This window comes from Hyaena hyaena, unplaced genomic scaffold, assembly GCF_003009895.1.
Source record: "Hyaena hyaena isolate Hyena2069 unplaced genomic scaffold, ASM300989v1 scaffold_172, whole genome shotgun sequence".
NCBI classification, from domain to species: domain Eukaryota; kingdom Metazoa; phylum Chordata; class Mammalia; order Carnivora; family Hyaenidae; genus Hyaena; species Hyaena hyaena.
Genome location: NW_024080804.1, coordinates 590676 through 610014, shown reverse-complemented (window position 1 = coordinate 610014; position 19339 = coordinate 590676). Strand labels below are relative to the sequence as shown.

Here is a 19339-nt window from a genome sequence, read left to right as displayed (position 1 = left end):
GAATGCTGAGAACAAACTGAGGGCTGATGGGGGTGGGGGGGAGGGGAAGGGGGGTGATGGGCATGGAGGAGGGCACTTGTGAGAAGGAGCACTGGGTGTTATATGGAAACCAACTTGACCATTAACTATTTAAAAAAGAAAAGAAAGTGTATTTTCTAAATCTTTTTCTCTAAATGTCTCATTTTAAGCAGCAAAACTAAGTGAAATGCAAGTAAAATCCGAAGTCTCTCACCCCAAAACTTATGGCATCAATGATTTTGACTCAGCCTGCTATTTTCAACAGTATTGCCTATAAGTAACTTTTTTTTTATTGATGTATGGTTGACAACACAATGTTAAATTAGTTTCACAGTACAACATAGTAATTTGACAACTTTATATGTTATGCCAGTAACATTTTTATTGAATGGAAGACTATTGTAGTGTTGGAGAACGTCACACACAATGGACCTGATATATTTGATTCTTTTGATCATATCAATTAGGAAACCATGGCCTACAACAGATGAATGGCTTAACCAGGAGGGCAGTTCACATTTAGGGGAAAATATAGACAACTATAGTTACTATGCCTCTTATTGCCTTTTAAGGTGTTAGATTTGCCCCACTAGCTAGGAATTTGGAAGCAATGGCCCTGTAGGTCCCATACCGATTAAAAAAAAAACATTTTTTTTAGTGTTTGTTTATTTTTGTGAGAGAGCATGAGCATGGGAGGGGCAGAGAGAGAGAGTGAGACAAAGAATCCGAAACAGGCTCAAGACTCTGAGCTGTCAGCACAGAGCCTGACACAGGGCTCGAACCCACAAATCATGAGACCATGACCTGAGCCAAAGTCAGCTGCTTAACCGACTTAGCCACCCAGGCGCCCCTGTTCCTTACCATTTTTGTTTTATGAGTCTATACTGAGATACCCGAGTTGATCAGCCTCTCTTTCTGCATGATTTATTCTTGTTGTTATTTCAAGCCTTTACTTTCACTTGTTAAGGGTAATCAGCAGGAGTGGTTACAGAGGTCTTAATTCTACAGCTGATCTGCAGGTTTGGGTGTAATGTCTAAAGCATCCATTTGCCTTTCAGGCCTGTAACAACACAAGTGACAGGAAACACGCAGACTCAATTTTGGAGAAGTATGTTACTGAAATTGTCATGAGTATTGTTACCACTTTCTTCAGTTCTCCCTTCTCTGACCAGAGCACCACCCTGCAGGTAAGAGACACAAGCGGGTGCAGGGCACACCCAACACAGCTTTAGCAGTTGCTGTCGGTGCTGATTTGGCAGTGAGCAGCTGTACATGAACCTCCATGGATACAAGATCTGTTTCTTTCTCTGGAGTCCCTTGGATAAAGAAGCACCTGAGGATGTTTTTCTTTACCAGATGGTTCTATTGATTGTTGATCTTTTTTCCTTAAAATACCTTTTCTTCCCCCATCAGTCTTATTGATTCCTCCCTTCCAATCTTAGAAGGAGAAGCAGCTTTTAAGTAGGTGCTAGCCTGTTATTAACGCTTTTTAAACACACATTTGGAAATCTCCATGTTAACTCAAGTGTGTGCCTAGAGTTGATCCGAAGTGCTGCATGGCCAGAGTGAGGGGTCATTAAGCTGTGACTGCAGGGCTGGTGTGTTGCACAGCATCACGGGCAAGCGAACTTCTTGGTGCGCGGTGCTCCTGGGCTGTGCAGTGCAGCAGCCCTGCATGCTGGCTCTCACTACACGGTTTCAAAGTTTTCAATCCATGGATCAGAGATAATTTCATTCTTTGACTTGGAAATATCACTCCTCTTTTTATAACTTAGGTCATGGTTACAGCCATTAAGTGGCATAACCATGATTTCAACCTACTTTCTTCTGACTCTGCAACTTGAATGGTGAAATTTTTAGTGAGTTACATATCCTAGGGACTATTGGTAACCTTCTGTTTGGTTAGAAATAACTATAAAAGCTAGCAATTAAGCTAAGATATCACAAAATTCAAATGCTATTTTTGAATCTCTATACATGTTCTTGAGTAGTTGGGGAGCAGAAACTGGTTGGATCCCAAGCACATGAGTTACTTGAGGCCAGAACATGTTCTTTACCAAGTACTATTATGCTGAGAGACAGCCAGGAAAGCTGCTTTGGTTACTTAGATCGAACTTGCTTCTTTTGTGATTTAGAGTGACAATCCTCATGGCAATGCCCATTCTCCTATGGATTGTGAAAACAGTATTGCAAAACCCAAATGTCAAAGTAAATCAATCAAATTAATTGGAAAACCATTAAATAGAAATGTGAGTTTTGGTTTTCCATCTTGGTCACTCCTCACTCCTCATATTGCCTTACTCTGAAACCAATTTTTGGACCACCTAATAAGCTGGAATTGTCTTAGAGATGAATTTTCAGAATAAATGTTGTAAGTCCCAAGTGAGACCCAAGTTGTCCATATAGACTTAGAATACAAAATCCAAAGTGGATTTTAGCTTTTTTTTTTTTATGGCTTTCTAGAGCATTTATTTTCAAGGAATACTATTTTTGGAGTTCTCATGGCCTGTCTTATTTTGTTTATATGCTGAAAAGTATATGCGTCATTTCCCCAGCTAGATTTTTACCTCCTTCCTGGCTGCCTTCCTTGTTTGTTTGGTTTTTTCCTTCTTTTCTTTCAACCCAAGCATTTGAGGAAGGAAAATAGTGAGCTTCGGTTTGGCTGTGTCACATTTATTTTATTATTTATTTATTTACTGCCAGTGAAATGTCCAGGAGGCAGCTGGACCGTGGGATAGAAGTTTGGAGGCTGAGGGCAGGATAAAGCTAGTTTCAAATCTGTACTCTTTGCCTTACCAGCTCTGTGAACTTGGCTTGGTCATGGAACTTCAGAACCTTTCTTGAATTTGTAGATTGCTTTGAGTAGTAATGACATTTTAACAATATTTATTCTTCTGACCCATGAGCATGGAATGTTTTTCCATTTCTTTGTGTCTTCTTCATAAGTTTTCTATAGTTTTCATCATACAGATCTCCTATATCTTTGGTTAGGTTTATTCCTAGGTATTTTATGTTTTTTTTTGTGCAATTGTGAATGGGATCAGTTTCTTGATTTCTCTTTCTGTTGCTTCATTATTGGTGTATAAAAATGCAACTGATTTCTGCACATTGATTTTGTACCCTGCAACTTTGCTGAATTCATAGATCAATCCTTGTAGGCTTCTGGTGGAATCTGTTGGGTTTTCTATGTAGAGTATCATGTCGTCTGTGAAAAGTAAAAATTTGACTCCTTCTTTGCCAATTTTGATGCCTTTTATTTCCTTTTGTTGTCTGATGGCTGATGCTAGGACTTCCAGCACTATGTTAAACAAGCGTGGTGAGAGTGGACATCCCTGTCGTGTTCCTGATCTCAGGGGGAAAGCTCTCAGTTTTTCCCCATTGAGGATGATGTTAGCTGAGGGCTTCTTATAGATGGCTTTTATGATGTTTAAGTAAGTTCCTTCTATACTGACTTTCTCAAGGGTCTTTATTAAGAAGGGAAGCTGTATCTTGTCAAATGCTTTTTCTGCATCTATTGACAGGATCATAATGGTTTTTATCTTTTGTTGATACGATGTATCACATTGATTTGTGAATGTTGATTCATCCTGTAACCCAGGAATGAATCCCACTTGATCATGGTGGATAATTCTTTTTATGTGCTGTTGGATTCGATTTGCAAGCATAGAACCTTTCTTATATTTGAAACAGGGCTGTAATATCAACCTTGCAGATTATCGTGAAGACTAGAGAAAATATTTGTGAAACATCTAGCATAATGCCTGGCACAGAGTAGGTGCTTAGTAAATAGGATCTTGTATTTTCCCTGCATGACCACAAGCTACAGTAGCAAGGAGGGCATAGGTATGCTTTATGCGCATAGTTGTCTCGGATACTGCTCTGTCCCTTGTAGCTAGTTTTGTGCTTGGGACCTCATAGATGCTGATTCACTGAGTCCATGAGGCTCAGGAAAGTGGAGTGTTAGAATCCAGGTATAAACATTTGCTAGTTGAAGTCATGGTCGGAAAAATGAAGTGGCTTACTAGAAGAGACTGGTCAGAGCACAAATAATTACAGATAGCATCTAAAAGAAGCCAGAGGAAGGTCTTCACTTTATCACGCAGGCAGGGTGGGATTTGGGAGCAAGCAGGGATCTAAGAGAAGGGAGGATTTTCCAAAGAAGATGATGGGAAGCCTTGTTCTTTAGTCCGAGAGGTTGAGTGAGCTCATGGCCCCAGATTGCCCTTTGGGTCATTAGGAGGCAGTCACACTGGCTTATGTATTCATCTTTTTAACCAGAGGTGATATGGGAACAGAGCAAATGCCCAGTAAATATTGGTTGAATTAAATTAATTTAGTCAAAGGATACTTCTTTCTTTGAGTTTGGGTGTTGGGTTCCTGTCCCAACTCTAACACATACTAGGCAGTGGGGAAGGTGATAATACCACTGGTTACCTCCTGTGGTGATGGTAAGGGTTCAGTGAGATATGCAGAAAGCACTTAGCACTTGGCCTGTGGGAAGTCTTCTCCGTAAATGGCTTCTTTCATTGGGACCGTTGTGCTCAGGAGCTAAGTATCAGGGTTTTGCAGCCAATTTCTCAGGCTCTCTATGATCTTATCCTCCATTAGTAACACAGTTTACTGTCCTGGGTAGCAGTGAGGTGTAGAACAGAAAGTACTTCTTGAAGAAAGCAATGAGATTCTGATTTGCAGGTGAACCTAGTGGAAAGAGCACTGAAGTCGACTCACTGCTCTGGCACCACTTGTTCTTTTGGATAATTTCTCTTAACCTTTCTAGGCCTCCATTTCTTAAGGCAATTTGGGTGCCATATGATTGTTAGTTGAGGCCTCCAATGAGGTTTCACTTGAAGTATGTGACACTTAATAAGTGTAAATTATCCAAACGTTCAGAGAAGAGGTTCTAAATTCTTACTAACCTGTTGTGGTTTCTTGTAATAGACTTCCTTTTCCCCCTAGCACCATGTCTTTTTTCCTCCCATCTCAGAAACTTCCCTAGAGTGTTTCACTACTTTTTTTCTTTATTAGCTCCTGATGTTTTTTGGAGGGGCTATGCAAGTCCTCGTCCCACAAACAAAAACAAGTCCAAAGCTACCTCGATCCAGGTAGCTATGCATAGAGACCAAAATTATAACTTTGAAATTCATTCAGAAATCACCATCAAACTGATTAAGTAAATATTTGAGTTCTTTTATTTTAAAAGAGCACAAATTTATACTGTCATAGAATAAATCCTATCATGTAGTTAACTTCCCAGGATTCATCTGTAGTAAATGAATACTTATAAAATATAACAGCTGAATTCTATCCTGCTTATATCATGGAAGACACTGCTAGAAATAAGTAAGCATTCTTGGCGAGATCCACTTATCAGTTTGTTTTTGCTAATCAAAACCAGAGGTTCTATGTATAGAATGTAATATCTGGAAAGAACTTTGGGTTATTCTGCCTCAACCACTTATTTTATGTATTGGATGAAGTTAAAGCTCAGAGATGTGAACTAATTTGCCTCAAGTCAAATAACTAGTTGGTAACTGGACAGGAATACAAGTTTGCTGACATTGATTCCACTGTTCATTCTTGTGGTCAAACTTGAATGGTGTCAAGTTTGTACATGGCCTTAAAATGCTTTAAATTTTTTCCTCCTTTGGCTAGGCGACTTGTGGAATCCTGCTCATAACCAGTCACCCCTTCTCACTCTTGCAAAGGGTTCATTCTCAGTCTTGCAAAGGGTCCATTACCATTAACTCACAGTGCAATACAATATCTGTTTCTCATCAGCGTATCGGTGATCTACAGAAAAGTCATACCACCTGTCTCTTGGCCTCTCTTCCTTGCAGACTCGCCAGCCTGTCTTTGTGCAGCTGCTACAAGGTGTGTTCAGGGTTTACCACTGCAACTGGTTAATGCCGAGCCAAAAAGCCTCTGTGGAGAGCTGTATTCGGGTGCTCTCTGATGTAGGTAAGCTATCATTGCAGCTCGGAGTAACATGATGACAATGAATTACCTAACAGCAATAAAAGCCACCATTTTATTGAGCACTTTGGTAGCCCTTCTAAAGTTTCACACACAGGAAATTGGCAGAGGCAGAATAGGAATAGAGGTCTTCTTGATAGCTAACTCTTACCTTGTTTCATCAACCAAGCCAAAGTGAAGAGCCAGTAAGTCCCAAAGAAAGAGGCTTTGAAAAATAAAGGTGCATGCTTAAATGTTAGGCGACTCTTGGCAAGTCACAGTGCACACAAGCTTATTCAAGGCCCTGGGAAGTCCCTCTCAAGAAACTAATTTCTCTACTCCAGTAAGTATATTTGACCACATGGGAACTTTTTTTTTCCCCTGCAAAGCGCACACCCAATCCCAGAGGGCACCGTTTTTCACAAAAGGTATACTGCTCCCTATTGCCTGTCAACGTTAAATGGTTTTCCATTCCCTCTTCCCTGGCCCTCACTTGTCATCTCTCTGGCAGCTCTGAAAATGACTGCTCCCTTTACCCTGACTTTATCAGACTCTGTGACTTGGCCCTGCTCCCCTTCATAAATGTGAAGCAAGGGGCTGTCTTTGTGCCTAAATTTATGAAGAGCTATCTCTTTACAGCCCTGCAGGCAGGCAGCACAAGAGGCACGTAGGGTTCTTAGACTATTGCGTAGCTTGTCCAGCAAATACAGATTGTGTTAATTAGGGTTTCTTGCTTGATTTCAGTCATCCCTTCCTGATTTCCTTGACTGTCCTGTGGTAGATATTGGTGTCTTTTTACTATTTGTGCAGTACTGTCTCACGATAAGAGATGAAGCTTTTGGAAGTGTGAACATTATAGGTTCATGTTGCGATAGCTCAGATCTGAGGCTCTGAGACCATATCCCCAAAATCCTGTTCTCTGCCCACATAGGATTATGCATCGTGAAACTCTCAGTTGAAATTTGGGCAGATTGCTGAGTTCACTAGCTCAACACTCATTAGGGAGATGAAATGTTTTAATAGTTTTGGCAGTGAGGAGAAAAGCCAAATGGGGTTTATGTCAGCAAAACGGCAGGGCAGGAAAACACAGCACACTCAATCCAGGAACTCAGACTTCTGTCCCTTGGGAAATACCTTCTCCTGACTGAAATCATACCCAAAGTTGACTATTTTCATGGTTCATCTTGAAAAGGAGTATATAAGGCACATAGTTTTTAGCTGAGTGTATGCTGTACATCCTGTTCTTGATATTACTCATATTTCCCCCCCATATTTCTTACTTGGCATATTAAACTGTTAGAAATTTGTTGATTGGCTGATGATTTCTTGCCCCAAAATGTGTTTTGTTTTGTGTGGGTTTTTTTGTTTTTCTTTTAAAATGGGATTTAAACTTTTGCTTCTAAGATTGCTTCTTCTAGAATGCCAGAGTTGTTTTTACAATTAGATACAGATAACAGAACACCTTCTTTGCTTCTGGTCTTAGGAAGCATTGAAGACGTGAAATAGTTGTCTTGTTTTTTGGAAGTTGTTGGATTTTTCATAATGAAAAAAAGGATTGTTAGTTATGTTCCTTTTTAAAAAGTTTAAACTTTTTATTTTGAAATAGTTTTATGTTTATAGGAAAGTTGCAAAGACAACACACACCATTCCCATGTACCCCTCACCCAGTTTACCCCCACTGTCAGTATCTTAAATCACTGGGGTATGTCTGTCCCACCTATGAAACTGATGTTGGCCCATAGCTATGAACTAAACTCCAGATTTGGCACTACTTTTTCCATTAATGAAAAAAAAATTATTCTAGGATTCAATCTAGGCTGCCATGTTGCATTTAGTTGTGATGCTTCCCCAGCCCCCTCTGGTCTACAACAGTTTCTCAGTCCTATAGAATATCCCCGCTTGTGGACTTAATTGTCAGTTTTATCATGATTAGACTGGAGGGGTTTTTTTGTTTTTGTTTTTGTTTTTTAAGAGGGAAAGAGAAGGGCCTAAACAGAAAGAATAGCTTATGTGATTATAAATATTATCTTTTGTTTTATGTTTGGCTTAAATTGGCATTTCATAGATTATTGTATAGAACACCACTGAGAGAGAATTTTTGGAAAAATAGTTTGTTGGCCAAATGAATTCCCTTTCTTTATAATTCTGAAAATATATGAAGAACATGGAAGACCTTAAGATGCCATTCACTGAGGAAACCCAGTAAAGTTTAACTGTGACTTGCCTGAACTTTGACCTTAGAACATTTTAACATACCTCAGAGCTACTGTCCCCCAGAATTCATATTGAAAAGCCCTGACCTAAGAATGTCAAAGTTCATTTGAGCTCCTCAACGTTCACACTCACTAGCATGCACGTGACCTATTACAGGCATGGAAGACTCTGTGTAAGGGTTGGTGGAGGGAGTTAAGTCTGTCTTTAAGGCATCTCCCGTGCGAGTTGGAGGCTCATGAGTCATCTTTCTTCTATGTAGCCAAGAGCCGGGCCATCGCTATTCCTGTGGACCTGGACAGCCAAGTCAACAACCTCTTCCTGAAGTCCCACAACATTGTACAGAAAACTGCGATGAACTGGCGACTGACCGCCCGCAATGCGGCTCGCAGAGACTCTGTTCTGGCGGCTTCCAGAGACTACCGGAATATCATTGAGAGATTGCAGGTAATGCCTGGCCTGGAGAGAGGAGTGAACCTGCAACAGGTCTGAGGTAGTTCCCATAAAGCGGTTTGGTTCCATGAGCCAGAGAAAATCGAAGATTGGCCATAGAGAGATGTCAGCATGTAAATGGCTAGTCACGCACCGTAACGTTTGTAGGACCAAGAATGCAAGGCTACTTGGGAAGAGGAAGGCTCCTGACAAAGTCATGATCTTTAAAGGTTTTTCACAGATTGACAGGTTTCTTTTTTTTTTTAAGTTTATTTATTTTGAGAGAATATAAGTGGGATAGGGGCAGAGACAGAGGAGAAAGAGAATCCCAATCAGCCCCCACACTGTCAGTGCAGGTCCCAGTATGGGCTTGAACCTATGGAACCAAGAGATCATGACCTGACTTGAATCTCAGATGCTTAACTGAGCTACCCAGGTGGCCCTAGGTTAGCAGATTTCTTTATGAAGAATGGGGACTGCTCTTTTTAGGAAGGAATAGTTAAGTATTATAAAAGGTACTCAGAATAAGGGCATAAGGGCTCCATTTTATTTTAAGTCTCTCTGGATATTTAGCATCTTGAGTCAGCAGGTAAACAAGTATAATAGTGCCCAAGAGGAGAGTTTTCTATCAGAATGACTCAAATGAGAATAAAACCATTACTAAATTGTACCTAAATTTTTTCTTAGCACCTATGAAGAGATCTGTCCCTTTGTTAAGGGGAGAGTATTGAATATTAGGTGCATGTGAAACACTTAAACCTACATCATAACACTAACATCCTCTTTACACAAGTACCTCGAGCAATTCTCTCATAGGTAGAGCATGGGCCATAGTCGGAAAGTCTAAGATGCTTCAAATGAGCCTGCTGCGGCAGCTAAGAGTATGATCTCAGGCCAGTGCATAGGGTCAAATTCTGACCCCATTGCCTAGAAATGGTGTATCCTTGGGAAGGTTACTTCACTGTCTGTGGCTCAATTTCCTTGTTTATAAGACAGCATAATAGTAACACCTACCACAGGGTTCATGTAAAGATCACAAGCATTGATAACATGCTTCAGTTATCTGTGCCTGCCTTACAGATCACACCAGTTTTTTTCATTCTCTTGGTCTGCTTAGTGGTTGACTGGGCTCAGTAAGGTGTCTTGCTTCAGTTTTGAATGTAGTCACGGTCAGATGGCATCTGTGGTTGGACTCATCTTGAACCTTTGCACATGTTTGGCTGTAGATGTTGGGACCCCAGCTGGAGGTGTCAACTGAAACACCCACCTGTAGTCTCCCCATGTGGTCTGCCCTTTCTCACAACATGACGGCTGAGTCCAAGATGAACGTCTTTAGGGAGAGACAAGTGAAAGCTGCATTGCCTTTTATGACATGGTTTCAGAAATCATATAGCATCACTTCTGTCAGTTTTTATTGGTCAAGGCAGTCACAAGTGTCTACCTGAGGTTCAAGGGAAGGGGACATTAGACCACCATTCGATGGGAAGAATGTCAGTGACACAGTGTAAGAAAAACGTGCAAGATAAGATATATTGTGGTGGCCATCTTTGGAAAATAAAGTACACATAAACCACATAGAACAGAGCCTGGCACGTAGTGAGCACTTGATCAATGGCAACTGCCGTTATGATTATTACTGTTACTATCATTTCTGTGATTATTGTAACAATAATCATTAGATAAAATAAATCTCTGAGGTTACGTAACCTGCCTAAAGATTCATGTATCAGCCCCACTCATGCTAGGCACTGGGATACAATGGTGAGTAAAACCACAAATGATCTTTGCCTTCATAGATTCTCAAGTTTTGGAAGGGAGACAGACATTAGTCAGCTAATCACCCAGGTGAAAGTAAAATGGCAAGAGAGACCATGTTGCAGGGAAGTGAGTAGTACTACAGAAGGATTTATAAGGAACCTAATCATGCCCACAGCTGGGATGGTGATCCGGGAAGGCATTGCTGAGGAGTGACATTTGATCCAAGATCAGAGGAATGTAGGACTTGCTTAAAGAACTAGAAGGGAGGGAAACAGCATGTGAAAAGAATATTATACGGGACAAAATGTGGTGCACTCAGAGACCAAAGGAAGGTTAATTTGGCTGGAGCCCATGGGGCTGGGGAGTTAGGAAGGGATTCTTAAGTCAAGGAAAGAATTTTAGCCACACTGTAACAGACCCAGTTCTTAAAGATAATTTGGTTCCAAATAGAGTGTTTCTTCACTCCACTATGTTTTTCAAGGGGAAGGGTATTATAGATTCATAATTGTTTGAGTGCACAAGACTTTTTTTGCCTCTTCAAACAAATTAAATTATCTACAGCCAAACAGACCAGTTTTTGGTGTTTTTTTTTGTGCTCTTCTTGGGTTTATTATACATACTTTTGGGGAATAAAATAAAATCCCTATGCCTAGCCAATGCTTGTTATCAAGGCTTGGCTAGTGGCTGGAAGGGTCTTCATTATCTAATGATTTATCTAATGAGTCCCTGTAGGTACAAGATTGTCTAGGACCGCCACAGTTATCATATAGTTATCAATGTAAGACCATTCACTTGTGGACTGCTTATATTATTAATCCCCATTGAGACATCCCCCTCACTTAACACCAGCATCTTTCCCTGCACATCGCTTTGCCATCCTTGTCTGTTGGTCTCTCCTCGATTGCTCACTGTTAAAACATTTGACAATACAATGCAAATCAATTGCAATGTAAAGTTCAAACCTTGCAAAAGATGCAGGATTTTATGAATACAATGTTGAGTAACTACTTGGATCCCCTGCAAATGCTGTAGACAAAGATTTGCCAGGGTTAGGACCAGTAACTACTAAAGAAGAGAACTTTGGGAAGCTTTCAGACTGTATGGGAAACTGAGAGAATTTTGCAAAACTGACCCTTATTTTGTCTGTGCTGTGAATGTCAGTATAAATTAAAGGGTGTTGCAGTGTACTCTTAATTTTGCTGGGAAAAATGCCCTCCCCCCAAGAAATAATTTGATTCATACATTCTGTATGCATCCTCAATATTATTGAGTGATTACAAATTTTCTTAAATATAAAATAAATAAAATTCACATGTTTTAGATTTAGTTTTTGGGTAGAAGAGAAATCAATTCTTCATTGACCATTGCCTATGAAATTTGGGTGTCCAGTTGAGTTGGATACAATTTAAGTGGCCTTTCCCACGCAAATCTCCTTGGTTAACTAGGCCCTCGTAATATTGTCCAACATGATGTCTTCAGCCCCTATCTTAGCCAGCATGCTTCTAGTTAGGTTCTGAGTTAGCAAGCCATCCAGCAGACTGTAGCATCTTTTGAAGATAATTTCTCATCTGTTTCCTGCCATTTGCCTTTATATGGTGTTGTGTTGGTTTTGCTGCTCTTTCAACTTCTCTCTGTTTTCCTCTCCTACAGCTATGTGTTTTGCATTTGAAGACCATCATGCTATCGGGGTACATGTATTTAGCATGTTGATACAGCATGTTCATTCATTTGTGTTCTCATTTTTGTATGACTTTTTATTATATGAATAATTCATGCTCATTGGAAATAATTTGACAATACTTACAAGTACCTGTGTATGGAAGAAAATCAGAATCACTTGTGATCCCACCACCCAGAGAAAACCAGGAGTGATATTTTGATGATATTTGGTACATATCCTTTAGATATTGATGTTGTTTATAGAAAATCAGATCGTATAGTCCATGCTATTATTTAACCATTTTTTACACTCATTATAGACATTTTTCCATGTGGTCGAATGTACTTTTTTGCATCATATTTTAAAACACGTGGAATGATCCCTTGAGTAGCATAAGGATCATCTCAAAAGAAGGGCTGGTGGGGCTGTTCTTCCCTTGTTTTCTGCATCAGGGGGTTAATGCTTCAGATACCTTTATCATTTGAGATAAATACCAGACAGTACTAAAGATACTCTAACCTAGCCTGGCTTGTGGTCATTTTTGAGGTCAGCAGTGAATGTTCTCACTCTCCTGTAGTCAGCCTGGCCTGCGCTGCTCACCAAGGCTGTCTTTCTGTTTCAGGACATTGTCTCAGCCCTGGAGGACCGCCTGAGGCCTCTGGTCCAGGCAGAGTTATCTGTGCTCGTGGATGTGCTCCACAGACCTGAGCTGCTTTTCCCAGAGAACACAGATGCCAGAAGAAAATGCGAAAGTGGTGGCTTCATTTGCAAGTAAGCAGCCTCTCGCGCTGGGGTGGTCTGGTGCAGAGCTCTGCTGACCAGGCAAAGCACTTGTTCATGAAGAAGCAGACCCTTGCCTGGGTTTTTACTGTAATGAGTATAAGGTCATGTGTTAGAGTCCCATGCTGACCCCTCCACAGTAAGTTTGTAGGTTCGGTTGTACTTCCTGACACTTGTTTTGGTGACAGTGTCTCTTTTCACCCGCGTGCCCAGTCATTGGTCTTCCATCGCACAAGAACTGACAGAGTGCCCACCATTCGTTGCGTTATAGATGCAGAAAAGTTGTGACCCTGCAGCCCTTAAAAAGCTCAGATGTACTAGGACCCCACGGCCTTTACCTAACACCTTTGTTGTTGCTTAGGTTATGCCTAAGTATTATCTAAACAACAGTTTTCATGACCAGAAATCTCCATCTGGTTTTTACCACTAAATTTAGTTGGTTGTTTAACTTGAGAGTTGGCTCTGCCTCTGAGTTTGGTACTTTCCTGGGCTCCTCAAAGGACAAGACTATAGGTAAAGCAACGGTGTTTTTTTGTCTTAACGATCATCCTCATGAGGTTTCTTATACTTTACATTTTACCCATGTAACTGGCACTCCTCAGTGGATAAAGAGCTGCACTCTATAAACAAGTTTGAGCGGACTCTGTCCTATTTCTCTTCTCCCTGTAATCTATCCTGTGTGGTAGACTTCTGCTTTGTGAGCCTTTTTGCTGTTACTGACCAGCAGGTGTCGCCATTGAGACACTAACTGGCTGTTCTCGCTACAGTGAATGGCCAAGCGTGTTTAACCTGGGAGTCCTTGATAAATATTTGTTCATTTACTGCCTAGTTACAATAAGTTGTTTGTGAAGTGTTTTGTTTTTTTTTCGTTTGTTTGCTTGTTTAATTTAAATATCATTTCAGGGACTTAATGCATGGTTTCCCCTCCCCACCCCCCAAATTCAGGTTAATAAAGCATACTAAACAGCTGCTAGAGGAGAATGAAGAGAAACTCTGCATTAAGGTCCTACAGACTCTCAGAGAAATGATGACCAAAGATAGAGGCTATGGTGAAAAGGTACTGAATTTTATTTTCTTGTTAAAATAGTGTTTTCATATGAAATTGGCATGGGAGCATGAAATAGAAATCCACTGCAGTTCAGGTTTACTGACTGAGGGGCTAACTTTTTTAAAGCCAGTTATCCTGTCACGAAAGGTAGCTAAATCATATTCCTTCTCTTTATAAAGGCACATGTATTTAGTTGTCGTAAAGGCTGCTCACCACATAGTGAATCTAATGTCAGGGAAATAGCAATAAGACTTTTCATCTAAATTCCCAATGAGAATGCAGACACCTCTTCTGTATCCCCGAGTGCATTCCTGAGTTTTGGGATCCAGCTAAGCATACCTGTGGGTTTACTTGCTTCTTCCTGGGGAGATGTTGGACAATCCTTGCAGTGTGCTAAGAAACTCCCTCTAGTTCTAACTGGAATTAAAGCAGGCACGCACATCACCATTTCTAGCTCACATTGGGAAATGGGCAATCCCTGGAACAGAATACTTCTTGGCATAGGCAGTGAGCAAGAGTGTGCAGAGACCATTCCTCAGTTTAGATTTTGATTCAGTGAACAGGATAAAAACAATCTCATTGTGCCTCCTTTCTCTCCCCCTCCACCCCTCACTAAAAAAAAAATTGGGGCCTCAGTTTAAAATCTAACCAGTTTTCATTTGAAGGTAATATGTCACTAATTATCTCTAAGCCACTTTAGCAGCATTTTCTGAGTTGGTAAGTCGACTGAAGTCATTGATTTCTCAAAAAACACAGTAACTCATTGATTCCTATCTGTGAAGAAGCCATAATAATTAAATTACAGCTTTCTTTTTGAAAGTAGATGGTGATGACCAGATTATTCCTAGACGCCTGCAGGGATCCTGATTTCTAAGCTAAACAATATCTAATGTAAATATTAGAGTCATTTCACATATGAAAATCTTTAGATAAGAAAATAAAACAGCAAAGTACACAAGCCATTTAGCAGTATATATTCCTTCACTGTTCCCAGATCACACAGCTTTTAAATGTCACTCAATTTTTAAAATACATAAATTAAAAGGTGAATGAATGTTGACTAATGAGCAAATAAGTGTCTATAACTCAGGAATTTTGTGGTGGAAACCTGCTAGAAAAGAGTTTATAAATATGAATGATAGAAGTGAAGAACCGTCGTACAGATGAGAAATGATGGATGTCCTGTTGATACAAACACCTGTATAGGCACCTAGGTAGGTCTTGCACTAAAAAGAGAAGAAGAAAGAATAGGCAGAACTAACAGCATTTTTTTCACAAGATCTTTATTTTTCTTAGAGTGAGCTTTAAGAAATTTTTAAAAATATAATTCTAGTTACAGAAATACACTCTTCATAATAAGATAAAATCCACCAAAAGGGCCATAACCAGCTATGATATATTTGTAGCTCTGGGGGCATAAAACTTGATTTTAAAGGTGGAGACCAGTTTTCTCTTCTTTGGAATATCTGTTCATCTCTGTGACTGAGATTTTTATAGTAAACTTGGTGTCTCTACTCCCACGAATGTTACAAATTGTGACTATACTTCCATTTCTCTGAAGTTTTCTTTTTTATACCACGGAAAGTAGAAAAGCTAGGAGTCGAATCTGTTACTTGGCAGCTAAGTATGTCAGGGTGTTTTGGCTGTGTGGAAGGTAAGCTTACCCACTGGCTTTCCCTGCCTGCTGGTGCTAACTGGGAGACCATCATCACAGACCACGGGAGGTACCGGATCTGAGATGTTGTAGAGTTGTCTGGTATAAAGCTCACGGAAAATGATAAAGGCCATGGGCTTTGAGACGGCAGTAGGTGGAGGTCGCTATGAAAAAGTAAATTGTCAGAGTTGAGAAGAGCTTTTTGGGCCCTGGCACACATTCTTTTTTCAGCTGGTGAAGAAATTAGCCACACCCAAGCAGAGAGAGGCTTAAAGGAAAGATGGCAAGTCTTTGCAGTCCGGTTGAGGGCTGTCATTCCCCTTCAAGGAAGTGAAAATACTGTAGGTAGTTGTGGGAAATGCCATGCAACCAAGGAAGACATTCCAGGAACCCATGGTAGTCAACAGCTTCAATGCCTGTAGCACATACTTAGAATGCTTCTGGCCCTGTGCTTTGTGGGAAAATGCGACTTACCCCTTCACATTAATGGAATTTAAAGAGTTGGGGGAGGATGCAAAACTATTTCCGTTTCTTTCGATCCAGTAGTAGGTATTAAATTTGTCCTGTTTTATTAAGGCTTTTGAAAATGGTTTTGATGTTTTGCTGCCTGTCCCTGTTTGACTAAAGACTCATGACGTAAGCGGCAGGCCAGCTCTTTCAAGGGTGGAAGGAACCCAGAGCCAAAGAACTAACCTTTCTCAGGCAAACCAGTTGGCTTTAGTTGATAAAATAAATGAGGTGTTCTTTGGACTGGATGCTCAGGGCACAAGGGCAAGTGTGAGGTCATTTCCGTCTTCCTGGCCCAATTTTCCTATTAGTTGTCTCTTAAGTGGAATTTGTCCCATGACTAACACTCTTCTGGGATATGCAGAATTGTTCTGCCTCTCTGCCTTGTCCTAAGTCTTTGTGGCCATAGTCTGATCTGGCATTGCCTTGTCCAGCCCTCCCTTTGCAGACAAGAAGGCGATAGCAGAGAGCTGAACTGGCTTCCTAAGGTCACATGGCAAGTGTGTGACAGGATCAAAACTGAAAGCTGGGGTCTCGAATCCCTGTCCTTTCCTCCCACCCCCAGTGTGATTTCTACCATGTCTGTGGGCCAAGTTTTCTTGTCTTCTAAGCCATAACCCTTAAAGATAATGAGAGATAGATGCCTCTATTCATCTCTACATTTTCTTTTTTAGTTTTTTTTTTTTTTTAACTTTTTTAAATGTTTATTTTTGAGACAGAGAGAGAGACAGAGCACAAGCAGGGGAGAGGCAGAGAAAGAGGGAGACACAGAATCTGAAGCAGGCTCCAGGCTCTGAGCTGTCAGCACAGAGTCCTATGCGGGGCTTGAACTCATGAACCATGAGATCATGACCTGAGCCCAAGTCAGAAGCTTAACTGACTAAGCCACCCAGGGCCCTAATCTCTACATTTTCATTCAACATTTAGTATTGTCAAAGTCCCAGGTAAAAATGAAAGTTGAGATTTTCATTATTCTGTTTAAAAAAAAACAAAAAACATTGAAACATTGGCTTGCTTGTATGGATCTATTTGCCTGGGGGAAAAAGCCATTGAGTACTGCCACCCATATTACCAGGTACACTAAAACATAACAGAATCACTGTAACACTGAATTATGTTTTTAAATGCCATATATACCCATTAGTGTCCTAAAGTATGTCTTAAATAGCAGTAAAATTCTTTGGCTTCTTATAAAGGCCACTACACTAAACATATCCCTTACCATATGTCATATCAGCCTCAGAGATATCAGTATTGTTATTAACTATTTTATTCTATTTATTTATTGGGGGAGAAAACTTAGGCTCAGAGAGGTTCAGAAACTTGCCTCGGGTCACACAGCTAATAATGGGGAAGCCAGGAATTCAAACTGAGACAAACACCCTGACTTCAGAGTCCTCACTCTTCTCCACTGTATCATTGGTGATTGACACCATTTGAAGTTCTCTCACAAGTTTAAGTTTCAGTTATGTTACATCATTATGTAAATGACCCGGAGCAATGGCCCTGATTGTGCTACGTGTCACAAGACTTAAATATCTAATCTTCAGCTCAGTTCTGACTTCTCACCTATTGAAAACAGTCTCCACTTGATGCCAACTTGCTTTACAAATTATGATTGTCTCAGAATCATTCAGAACCTGTGGTTTTGCTGAGCTCCCAAAAGAAAGCATCCAGTTGGTAAGTAGCCAGTGGTCAGCCCTCTTGTCTTGGTCAGCTCCCTGAGAAGTGCCTGTCCAAGAATTATCACAAATGATTCTAAGCTCAGGGATGCTAGAAGACTGTCAAAAAATTTAATCACAATCTTTTAGGAATAAAAAAAAAAACACCATCTTTATTATGTCTCTGAAATGCTAAGGACTAGCAATGAATATTTGTCTCATAGAGTGGTAAATATAAAACACATACTACAAATGATCACCAAAATAATGATGGAATATGTTTTTGTCTGGTGCTTATAATATCTTGCTATCCTATGTATTCAAAGTTAATAAACTGTAAAATTGTATCCGGACTTTACAACCACTCTTTGTAGGCAATGCCTACTAAATTCTGCTTTTATTCCACAAATTAAACCATACCTTTATTTTTAAAAAATAACAGCAAAAGCTTCCCATGGCTAAACATCTCTAAAATTGAATCTGAATCTCTCTTTAACTCAAAGAACATCTAAAAGCCCCCTAGACCCATATGACACTAAAACATATGTACTGTGTTACACATTGGCTCCTCTGTAGTCTACTGTAAGTTTCTTATTAGTCAAAGAGCTTGCAGAGAAATTCAGAGGCCAACAATGAATATAAAAGCATATCTCAGAACTTATTTAAAATCTATTTTTCAGGGTCCCTGGGTGGCTCAAAGGGTTAAACGTCTGACTCTTGATTTTGGCTCAGGTCATGATCTCACAGTTTGTAAGACTGAGCCCTACATTGGGCTCTGTGCTGACAACATAGAACCTGCTTGGGATCCTCACTCTCCTCACTCTTTCTTTCTCTCTCTCTCTCTCTCTCTCTCAAAATAAATAAATAAACACTTTTAAAAAATAAAATATTTCGTCTTCTGAATAATAGTAGTTCTTCTACTACCAGAGAGTTTTTGACCTCAAGTAATGTCAGGGTTTTCATTTCATACTAATTGGCAGTACTTGGTAATTTACCAATGCTTCTTTTCTCTAGGTGAATAAAGTATGTCAGGGTTTCTAATAGAACCTGAAATCTGCAAATGTATTATTAACAAAGCATAGTAAAAATAACTCGGATCACTCCCCCCTTAAGCACACTTGTGATTAATGCTCTGTTTTCTTTTTCTTGAACTTGATGCTAATAAATAATTTACTTGTTAACTAATATCACTTGAGTTGGCTCTAATCATCTTTGGGGGGAAAACATTTCTTTTTCAATAATCAGTAGTACCGGAATATAGAGCTTCTGGTCTTAGACTATGTCATCTATACTATTTGCTGAAATTGAACCTGGTTCCGATTTAGCTCAAATGCAGTTTAGACCCCAGGTTCCTCCTGAATGGTAAAATGAATGGAAAGAAAGAATTTTCTCCTAAGCTGAGTTGATCAGCTGTAGTGTTTGGCTCTCCTCTTTCCCATCCTCTTCTGAAAGAACATGGTTCTCGATTGGGCAATTTGCCCTTGCTCACAGCTCAGTTTGAGTTTTTACCTGTGCAAGAGAAAGGAAAGGTGCACCTCTGAGCTGTTGGTTAAGTGACCCATGAGGTTTGTTACTCGGCATGTGAACACGGTGGGGCAGCGTCCTGCCTGTCTGTTCTGGGCAGTGGGGCCGAGAGCAGATGTCACCGTGAGCTGTGG

At 40.2% G+C, this 19339-nt stretch overlaps 1 protein-coding gene across 5 annotated transcripts in view; it reads left to right on the top strand.

Annotated features, from left to right (window-relative positions):
• The window catches only part of ITPR1 (inositol 1,4,5-trisphosphate receptor type 1), a 330213-nt gene that overhangs the window by 188789 nt on the left and 122085 nt on the right, over positions 1 to 19339 (top strand). For all 5 annotated transcript variants that reach the window (XM_039240300.1, XM_039240303.1, XM_039240301.1 and 2 more), the window contains 5 exons: positions 1077 to 1205; positions 5856 to 5976; positions 8444 to 8628; positions 12654 to 12802; positions 13757 to 13868. In XM_039240300.1, coding sequence (XP_039096231.1) covers positions 1077 to 1205; positions 5856 to 5976; positions 8444 to 8628; positions 12654 to 12802; positions 13757 to 13868 — 696 coding nt within the window. The remainder of the gene's footprint in view (positions 1 to 1076; positions 1206 to 5855; positions 5977 to 8443; positions 8629 to 12653; positions 12803 to 13756; positions 13869 to 19339) is intronic.